Genomic DNA, 10,413 nt, shown 5'->3' with positions numbered 1-10,413 from the left:
AACATTTATTTGCATTAATTGCAAAGAAAAAGAAATCCATGTATGGATGTTTTTTTTATTATTAACCATAGGTCTTGATAATATTTATAAAAATTATGAGCTTCGTAATATAAAATCTAACCATAGGCCTGGTACCGTTTGACATGGTTTTGCTTTAAAAAAATGCTTTTAGATTATGATTTAAAAAAAAGCTGTTATTTAAAAAAGCAGACAAATGTTTGGTAAAAAAATTTAAAATAGTTTTTGCTAATAGAAAAAAAATTTAGCGTTTAGTAAAAATATATATAATTATAAAAATACCAAAATAGACATTTCTCAAAGTTAATAAAAATTATTAATATTATATGTAATAAAATTATAATTATTAATTGAAAGATAGAAAAACAATATATATATATATATATATATATATATATATATATATATATGTGTGTGCGCGCGCGCGCAACCCATATTTGAGATGTTTTGTATAAAGTATCAACATTAAGATTGGCTATATATATATATATATATATATATATATATGTTTTTATTAATATTATTTTTTGAATTTATAATCAGTGTCTAATTTTAATACACATATAAAGGATAACTTAAAATAATAAAATTATAGACTTGTACATCCTTAAAGTTTACAACTCATAATACAATTAAAAAAAAAACACTGTTATCTATCACCACTGATCACTAAAGTACGCGTACAACCTTATATCAGAAAGGAAACAAATTTTTGACATTTAATATTGTTGAATGATTGAAGATAAAATCATAATCTAACTTAAAATAGAAATACTTTTCTCAAAAACTACGAAATTTTTTTTTTCTATTTTGTTTTATATTTTGTAAAAGAACTATCCAACTTTTATTAAAAATTATTTTATCAAACGCTTTAAAATAACTAGACTTTAAAAAAAAAATCTAAAAAAAGACTTAATAAGCTAATCCAGACACAACAATATCCGAGCGCCGTCCGTTAAGATCATATGAACATTCTGTTACCGACCAAATCACAGACACAACATAACACACAATACAAATATATTACATCAACATTAAAAATACAACTATATACATTATTACATTTAAATTATAAATAGCCAATTATCAAAAAAGGAAAAAATTATAAATAGCCAATGAGAGAAAGAGGAAACTTCACACTCCTTCAAAATTCCAAATCAGCTATTTCGTCCCTAAAATTTTCCTCCTCTTGAGGACTCTCCATTTGGGTCCTCAGTTGTTCCCTATGGCCAGACTATCTCTTCTCACCTTCCTCATCGCCCTCGCGGCCCTAACCTCATCGGAAAACCTCCTCGGCTCCGGCGAATCTCACCGCCGGCCGGCGATCCTTCCTCTCTTTTCGCCGTCGCCGATTGCGTCGTCTTTTCAGCGTCGAAAGCTCCAGAAGTCGGACCGGTCTCGCTCTTCCGATGCACGCATGAGACTCTACGATGACCTCCTATTGAACGGGTTAGAGTTTCTTCCGTGTTCTTTCGCTGCAAATCTGATCGTGAATTGTTTCTGTTTTTTTGTTCTTCAATTTTATAGTATTGTTGATGTAGATATTACACGACGCGGCTGCGAATCGGAACTCCGCCGCAGGAATTCGCTCTGATCGTCGATACGGGAAGCACCGTGACGTACGTGCCATGTGCTGATTGTGAACACTGTGGGAAACATCAGGTTCTGACCCGTTGACCTTTATGTTATTTATCGGACGTTGATTCAGTCTGTGTAACTTATCTCGTTTTTAATTATTTTTTTCAATGGAATGATTGTTATCCTGGTTATAAAGGCTCTAATGAAATATAGCCACAAGGATTTGCGAGTCTTAGTTTGCGACTCTGATGAAATATAGAAAGACAAATTTTATTTTCATCCTATTTACCTTGAAAAAAGATTAATCCTCGCTCAGGATCCGAGGTTCCAACCGAAATCTTCCAGCACCTATGAGCCCGTAAAGTGCAGTATGAGCTGTAATTGCGACAGTGCAGGGTTACAATGCACTTACGAGCGAAGATATGCCGAGATGAGCTCAAGCAACGGCGTTCTAGCTAATGACGTCCTCTCCTTCGGAAATGAAAGTGCGCTTGCACCGCAGCGTGCGGTTTTTGGCTGCGAAACTTCGGAAACCGGTGACTTGTACAGCCAACGTGCTGATGGCATTATCGGTTTGGGTCGTGGCCCGCTTAGTGTGATGGATCAATTGGTTGACAAGGGCGCGATTGAGGACTCGTTCTCGTTGTGTTACGGTGGGATGGGAATCGGCGGCGGTGCGATGGTTCTGGGGCGTGTTGAATCTCCCCCTGATATGGTTTTCACCCACTCCGACCCTAATCGCAGGTGCGCAGTTTGAACAAGAATTTCGGTTGTTGAATTATTATTAATTTTTTTTTGGGTGATATGTTTTGGACATCTCACACATTTACTTTAGTTTTGGGGTGTGATCGCAGCCCTTATTACAACATCGAGTTAAAGGAAATGCATGTCGCTGGGAAGCCATTGACACTGAACCCAACAGTCTTCGACGGAAAATATGGGACTGTCTTGGATAGCGGAACAACGTATGCTTATCTTCCGGGAGAGGCTTTTCGCGCATTTAAGGATGCTGTAAGTGTTCCACTTCGATCTTCTCATGTTCATTTTTTTTTTCTTGATAATAGAACAAGTAGAACATTTTGTTTAAAAAGATGTAGTTTTCCCAACAAAGATTGCATATCAAGGTAGAGAAATGATGCTTTCGCAGAAGCGTTGGTATCTTGAGTCATCAAACATTGTACATGTATATTTGTTGTGTACAGATGCTAGCTTTAGTTTATTGAAGAATCTACAACAAACAATGTTCCTTTTTCTTGGCTAAAAACGTGGTTCTAGTATTGACTGTGTTGTAACTATGCAGATCATGAGGGAACTGCATCCCCTTAAACAAATCCATGGTCCTGACCCAAATTATAATGATATATGTTTTTCAGGTGCTGGAAGGTATTTTCTTTCAAAACCTTGTTTTTTCCTGTAGTTATAGTGTTATTTGGTTTTACAACTAACATTTTATAAATTTTCTGAATAGGGATGTCACTCAATTATCAAAACACTTCCCAATAGTTGACATGGTGTTCGAAAATGGACAAAAGTTGTCACTGACTCCAGAGAATTACTTATTTCAGGTAACTATTCATCTCAGTCATGTTGTTTTCCTGAAGCCAAGAACGAGATTCTGGTGACAAAAAATCTGGCGAGCAGGGACGTCGCATCTTAAGACCAAGCCCCCTCCCCCTCCCTAATTATTTTATTTTACATGAAAAAAAAAATCATGCTAGCCTGCCCTAAGGAAACAAAAATTATACCACCCCTCACAAGCCCTCTAGGTCTGTCCTTGCTGGCACGTAATGATTTTGTGGATAATTTATACAACCATGGTTAAAGTTTTATGCATTTTATAAATCTGTTTTCATACATATTACTGGCTAGATTTCATTTTTTTTTCCTTCAATAATTTATATCGTTTTTGCTCTTTTTTTTTTTAAAGCATACAAAGGTCAACGGTGCATATTGCTTAGGAATCTTTCAAAATGCTGACCAAACTACTCTTTTGGGAGGTACACTATCTCTATCTGGATTCCTGTATTCAACATTTTGAGTGCTTCTGAAAATGTTATGGACTTGTTAGCGGTTTAATTTTACAGGAATCGTTGTGCGCAATACTCTCGTCACATATGATCGAGAAAACAATAAAATTGGTTTTTGGAAAAGTAATTGTACTGAATTATGGAAGACATTGAACGTTCTTAGTCCTTCACCTTCTCCCATGGATTCTGATGACGCAAGCACACGAATTTCACCTAGCTTAGCGCCTAAAGGACCGCCTGAGACTGTTTTTCCAGGTAGATCAATTTTCCGCTCTTAAATTTACTTCCCTGAATTTGAATAAGAACCATGGAAGCCATAATTGATGGTCATGCAATAAGTTCGCAAGTTCTGTGGCCCCAGACGTGGTCTCGGGCTATATTTTTGATGCTGTCTTTTTACATTTTGTACGTAGGTGAAATCCAGTATGGAGTAATAACTTTTGATATGACGCTTGGTGTTAATAAATCTCTGGAACTCAATGTTACAGAACTTACAGAGTTCCTTGCCAATGAACTCAAAGTTGACGTGTCACAGGTATAGCTGTGGTATCTTGCTATAGTAACTGATAATTGAAGCATCATAACAAAGACCCTTTCAATCTTCTTTTTTAATACATTGCTTTGATAATACTATAATTGAATCAATGAGTTTTTCCCTGCCTTTCTTTTTTTTGTTTGTTTCAGGTTCACTTGATGAATATAAAACATGAAGGTAATTATTCCGTTGTCAGATGGGCCATTTCCCCCGAGGGGTCCGACGACTACTTTCCCAAGACCAAAGCAATGGTATTAACATTCTTCATGTTAAAAATATAAAACTGATCATAGTAGCCTAGCTTTGTATCTAATGCTGATATTCTTGAGTAGGGCATAATTTTGCGCTTAAAGGAGCATCATATGCAACTTCCTGAGAAAATCGGAGATTACCAACTGATCAAATTAGAAGTTGAGCCTCAAAGGGAACGGTACGTTGTTCCTTCCCTTTCAATTGTCAAGAAATAGAAGGATTAAGTCCAAAAGATTGCAGTAGATCAAGGTTTTTATGGCCATGAAGTCCTTTTTTGTCTATATTCATCTTTGGACGACATTTACTTCAAATGTACAATTTGTAGTGGTAATCACGTTTGAGTTCTGTATCAAATCGTCACAGACCATGGCTGAAGAGACATCCATGGATAGTGGCTCTCGGAGTTGGTGTTACAGTGGCAATAGGAGTATCGATGATCGGATTGATGGTTTGGAGATACAAAAGACGAAACGCTGATTCGTATGAGCCTGTGGGTACTTCTGTTGGTCCTGAGCAAGAGCTTCAGCCACTTTAGAAACACATTTCCTTATACTTTTTTTTTCTTCGCAATATGAATTCTGTATAGCCGAATGATATAAAATATTCATTTAATAGAGATGTAATCTTATATTCTATCCGCTCTTGTATAACTGATCCTATTATTGATAGAAAGGAAAAGAAAACGCCAGCAACAAGTTTTTAGAGGCTCAAGATTTTCTCAGTGCGTGGATACATATATTTTCTTTGTTCAGTTGGCGAATTCTTGATTTGCTTTTAGCTGAACATTAACAGAGCGCTAATATATTGACGGTTTAATCCTCAAAAGGTGACGTGGCATTATGATGATGGGCCGTGGCATTCCCAGTTTCTCTGGAAATCTTCAAGCTTGCTTTAGTCTTAAAAAACAAAAAGAACAATCGTAGGAAACAAACGAACGAAAAAGATTTGTCATTTGTCCTTTTTACGTTATTAAAATTCACGAATTCCAAACTTGGTGTAGAAGAATTTAAGAAACCTATTTGAGTGAAAGCAAATATAAGAAAAATCATCAAAAAGGCCTTCCAACTATCCATAGCAAAACAATGAACAAAATTTGTGAATCAACTTACTTTCCAAAGCCGGCCCAAGCTATTAGGTGAGAAGTAAAAACAAAAAAAGAATTTTTTTAAATATATTAAAAAAATTAAGTATGATAGCTTAGTTTTTCAAAAATTTAAAGTTTTTTTTTTCCCCCTTAAAATTTGAGGTATTTTTTTAGCTTTATTTTCCAAAAAAATCTAGGTCTTAAACCATTGCCTAAATGACTCAAGTCTCAAGTCGTCCCTGCTCTCTTTCCCTTCTTCTTCATTTCTCTGGCTCTCCTTTCTATCTCGCCTTGTTACTCTCGCTCTCCCTCTTTATTCGTCGCCTCTTAGTCTCATGTCTTTCTGAGTCTCTTTTTTCACAGAAAAAACGAAGACAACAAAAACTATAGAAACTGAATAAACATTCATGACGTGAAAGGAAAAAAAAAAACCTAAAAAAACTTACGAAAATGTCGCTCTTTTATAATAATAAGTTAAAAATTAGCTCATTTTTTTGTCCTTCTAATCAACGCGAAGATCGTCGTATAAAAAGATGCAGTACCAAACCATTCTTGACCTTGTAGCGGTTACAAACATTTATTTTGATGCAATTTTGTTTGATCATTGTAGAATGTTGAGACCTAACAAATTAATCTCTTCTCTCTTTTTCTATTGCTTTGGGGCCCAAGGCACATGCTATGCGTTGCGTGAGATGAGTAATCACATGACAGTGACATTCCTTAAACTTAAAAAACATTTGAAAATTAAAGCATAACACAATTAATTGTCTGTGATTGTTACGTCATATAAAAATGCACTGCGAGTCCATGCCAAAATATGGAAAATCTCAAACTCAGTCAACCTCCGAAATAAACAAAAACTTAAAAAGACGTTAAACCCTTCACCAACCCCTACAGGGGAAAAATTAAATGAGCAAATAATAATACGATGGCAAGTACTAATAACACATACTTTTATTCTTCAACAACAATCTCCCAGTCCCACTTACATTTTACTCATCATATATATATATATATATATATATATATATATATATATATATATATATATAATCTAATCATAGATCAGAGAAAATAACAAGATCGATGGTCCAACCCTTGCTGATATCTCTTAATGGAACATTATTATTGGATATATATCATATCAATAAGATAACAACACGAATCATCTCAGGAATATTATAGTATGATAAACGAATAATAATAAGAATAATTAAGGGCACTTGGGTTTGCCCTTGGAGTTCTTGAGGTCTCTGTAGCAAGGGCATTCGTCCTTGTGTCCGTACGTACCCGAAGGAACGCAGTGACACTTGTCACAGCAAATCTTGCAGTACTTCAAGCACCGATCCTTCGCCGATGCCTTTGAGCACCTATACTCACATCTTGTCCCACAAAATCCTGCAATATTTGCATGCCCATCCAAAATAATTATATATATATATATCATATGTGCACTCTTTTTTGACAATATATATAGATGTATGTATAAATATACTTACCTGGGTCATGTGGCGCTGGTTCAGGAGCCATACTTGAGGTGGTCTCATGGAAAGCGAGGACAAGGCAAACAAGCACGAAAGCCGTGAAAACGAGCTTCATTGCTTTTGTGTGTTTGTTTAGAGAGAGAAGAAGAGATAGAGTTGAGTGTTGATAACAAAGATGAAAAGAAAGCAATAATATTGTGAAGCCAAATGGTAGCTGTTTATTAAGAGACTTGTAGTGAAGGGTTTTTATAGGAGAAATTAAGGGGGCTTAGAGTTAGAGGCTGTGTGAAGGTTATTGTGTATATTCGGATTTTTTAATTTTATGAATATAATTCTCTTGTCATATTCTTGTTTAACTTTTAAGGAATTCATATTCCTATTCATTATCCAGCGGGTTACAGATTGTAAGTTTGTTATTTATGGTTTTTGGCTTTTTATTTTTTATTTTACAAGTTGAATTATAAAGTTTTCGTGTCCTTTTGTGGTGGGTTCATTTATAATATTTGACTGTGTGTACACGTGGCATTCTGTGATTTCATGTTATTATGGAATGTATGACTATGGGAAGGCCCTCTGAACATTCTTTACCCTCCATTCAAATTATATACCAGTTTCGCTTTTATTCAATTCCGGTCAAATAAAAGACAAAAGTATTACCTGGATTAATAAAGAATACATTGAGTCACCATATGGGTAGTCCTCAATTCATAAGAATCTAAAAAATACTACACTTCTATCTAAAGCCACGAACTACGGGGCCGTTTGGTTATGTTTTCTGTTCCCGTTTTCTGTTTTCTGATTCTAAATTCTAGAAAACAGTTTTAGAAAAACTGTTTGGTTATGAATTTAGAAAACAGATTTAGAATCATGTTTCTGTTTTCTTTGAAATTTGTTTAGAAAACATAAAACAATGAAAAGTTGTTTTCTATTTTATCTCTATACAATTGAATGGAAAACATAATCAAACAACATTTAAAATATTCTGAAACGTAATTCTAAATCTGTTTTTTAAATTTAAAAATTAGAATCAGAAAACAGAATTTAAAAACAGAAAACGAGTTTAGAAAACTAAACCAAACGGCCCCTACATTTTTTTCTTCTAGAAACGAATATAAAATTTATTTTTATATATTTTTTTAGTCACAAATAAATTAAACTTGATTAACTACCTAGGTCAAACTTGAAAGGAAAAAAATCATTATATGTTCTAGATCTCGCTAGATATAATCACATTTCTCCATTTAGCTACTACCTTAGGAATTCTTGAGCAATAATTTAAACCCTATGAATAGGTGTTTTTAAGACGATGCATAAATTAAAGACTCATTATGTACACGGGACATAAATATTGTACATCATGACATGATATTCAATGGGGTCGCGATTGTATTGCTGTTGTTGTATAGTGTGTGATCGACATCACATGTTTTACTTTATGAAAGGCACAAGATTTATTTACATATATATATACATATGTATGTATGTATGTATAGAGGGACGAAGCCAGTGCCCCTCAATTTATTTTATTTTTTGCATTTTTGTCTATTTTTTATACTTTTTTTTACACTTTTTATTCTAAAATTTACAAATCAGCCCCACTAAACTTTTTATGAAATGCTCAAGGTTATGCCAGATAATTGCTATAAAAACGTTTATGTTGAATGCAAAAAAAGAAAGCAGCATAAAGAAATTATTGCTCCAATGAAAAGAAGAAGAAGAAGAAGAAGAAGAAGAAATTGTGATCGTGATTTGAAGAAAATTGATTAACAGGGGTATTAGTGCCTCCCATGAAAATTTATGCTAGAATATTAGTGCATTTGAAAACTAATTAACAATAAAATAATAATTAATTTATATATGCAATAATTTTGTGTGTTAAGATAGTATGCATCTGAAAAATCAATTGAACATAAATAGAACGATAACCATGATGTTTTAAATGTTATAGGATATCTCTTTTTTTTTTTCCTGACGTTTTCTATGCTAGATCACTAAAATTTTAAAATGTTACGTGTGACGTAGAGATAGAATTGATATTTATGATAATTTCATTGAAAAAAGCTGCCAGATATTAGATAGGGGAATTGATACAGATAATACCATATGAATGTCCCTTACCAAATATAGCCCAAATTAAATGAAAAATTTGACAAAAATAGTACTTTTGGTAGGTGAGAGAAATTAATTTTTCCCCATCTACCCTCAACCCTACCCTCCCTCTACTTACGTTTTTTTTCTTCTGAGAACCTGTTGTGGCCGATTTTTTTTTTCTTTTCGGGTCTGAGCTGGAGAAGTTGATGAAGCTTGCTTGACGAGACAGCCGGAATCTTGGGTCCCCGGAATCTTGGTCGTCGACGGTAAGTTTCCTAGACCCATTTTAAACCCATTTTGCAATAATGGTAAACCCATCTTAAACCCATTTTGCAATAATGCTAAACTCATCTTAAACCCATTTTGCAATAATGTTTGAAGAAGTTTCCTGCAAATCCTAGGTTGTTCATCAAAACTTCAAGATCCCAGGTTCTTCTTCTTGCAAATCCAAGATCCAAAACTTCTACAAACATAAGTTGGTAAGTTCATCCTATTTTTAACATATAAGAACATGTTTAATTGTTTTATTCATGTTGAAATAGGTTCCATTGTGTTTGAGTGTGATTTGTGTGTCAAAATGGTGTTTTTTTGTTGAAATCCCGATTTTTCCAGGGTGTCACGAAGTGAATCCTGTTCGTGACACAGTGTCACAAAGTGGATCCATTTCGTGACACTTCCCGAATTTTCCAGGGTGTCACGAAGTGGATTCACTTCGTGACACTAGTGTCACGAACTGGATGTTTTTCCATGTTAAAAAAACTTGTTGTCTCGGCAAATATGCAGGTTATAGTGTGTTTTTAATTTTTAAATTCTGTCACGAAATGACCCGAGTCCGTGACACTTGTGTCACGGAGTGACTTCAGTCCGTGACACATGTGTCACAGAGTGAATCCACTTCGTGACACATCTGTCACGGACTCGGGTCATTTCGTGACACATGTGTCACGGACTGAGTGGTTATGTTTAAACTTTTTTTTGCTTATGTTTTAGGTCCGGCCTTCTGCAGTATACGAATTCGAGGTGTTAGACACAGAAGGAACACCATGGGCAGTGAACTTGATTGATAAGACGTGCTCGTGTCGAGAATTTCAAACTGATTTATTTGTATGTGCCCATGCCATTGCGGCTTGTCGCTTACGCAACCTACCAGTTGAGAGCTATTGTGCAGAGTATTACACGACCGAGTATTGGAAATTGGCGTATGCAGGGGTTATTCATCCTCAAGGAAGTGAATCGTCATGGACTTTTCCCGACGAAATCAAGCTACGTGTGGAGGTGTAGGTCACAATAGAGCTACGTGTGGAGGTGTAGGTCACAATAGAGCTACGTGTCGCAACCCAATTC

The 10,413-nt window shown here is 34.9% G+C and overlaps 2 protein-coding genes across 2 annotated transcripts; one reads left to right on the top strand and one right to left on the bottom strand.

Annotated features, from left to right (window-relative positions):
- Positions 1-1,159: 1,159 nt before the first annotated feature.
- Positions 1,160-5,045, top strand: LOC149392021 (aspartic proteinase 36-like). The gene is made up of 12 exons (XM_089620736.1): positions 1,160-1,467; positions 1,560-1,680; positions 1,913-2,340; positions 2,451-2,607; positions 2,897-2,979; positions 3,065-3,161; positions 3,524-3,593; positions 3,681-3,878; positions 4,037-4,158; positions 4,308-4,409; positions 4,491-4,588; positions 4,774-5,045. The coding sequence occupies exons 1-12, from the start codon at positions 1,244-1,246 to the stop codon at positions 4,943-4,945; spliced, it is 1,872 nt and encodes a 623-aa protein (XP_089476862.1). The 5' UTR covers positions 1,160-1,243; the 3' UTR covers positions 4,946-5,045.
- Positions 5,046-6,384: 1,339 nt separating this feature from the next.
- On the bottom strand, positions 6,385-7,204 carry LOC149392020 (peamaclein-like). Its single transcript, XM_089620389.1, has 2 exons — positions 6,994-7,204; positions 6,385-6,892 (listed from the first exon to the last, which is right to left on the bottom strand). The coding sequence occupies exons 1-2, from the start codon at positions 7,091-7,093 to the stop codon at positions 6,708-6,710; spliced, it is 285 nt and encodes a 94-aa protein (XP_089476515.1). The 5' UTR covers positions 7,094-7,204; the 3' UTR covers positions 6,385-6,707.
- Between the last annotated feature and the right edge of the window lie 3,209 nt (positions 7,205-10,413).

Source organism: Urtica dioica, chromosome 7 (genome assembly GCF_054948205.1).
Source record: "Urtica dioica subsp. dioica isolate 48M chromosome 7, U.dioica_male_clone48M_v1_H2, whole genome shotgun sequence".
NCBI lineage: Eukaryota > Viridiplantae > Streptophyta > Magnoliopsida > Rosales > Urticaceae > Urtica > Urtica dioica.
The sequence above is the reverse complement of the archived record's forward strand: the minus strand, read 5'-3'. Positions and strand labels throughout refer to the sequence as shown.

What these genes read in the sequence shown, in the direction of transcription:
- LOC149392021 (XM_089620736.1), top strand. Translation starts at nt 1,244, where the DNA reads ATGGCCAGACTATCTCTTCTCACCTTCCTCATCGCCCTCGCGGCCCTA. An exon ending in CACTCCGACCCTAATCGCAG is followed by an intron (nt 2,341 to 2,450) that starts GTGCGCAGTTTG and finishes GTGTGATCGCAG; the next exon opens with CCCTTATTACAACATCGAGT. An exon ending in CCAAACTACTCTTTTGGGAG is followed by an intron (nt 3,594 to 3,680) that starts GTACACTATCTC and finishes TTAATTTTACAG; the next exon opens with GAATCGTTGTGCGCAATACT.
- LOC149392020 (XM_089620389.1), bottom strand. Translation starts at nt 7,093, where the DNA reads ATGAAGCTCGTTTTCACGGCTTTCGTGCTTGTTTGCCTTGTCCTCGCT. An exon ending in ACCAGCGCCACATGACCCAG is followed by an intron (nt 6,893 to 6,993) that starts GTAAGTATATTT and finishes CAAATATTGCAG; the next exon opens with GATTTTGTGGGACAAGATGT.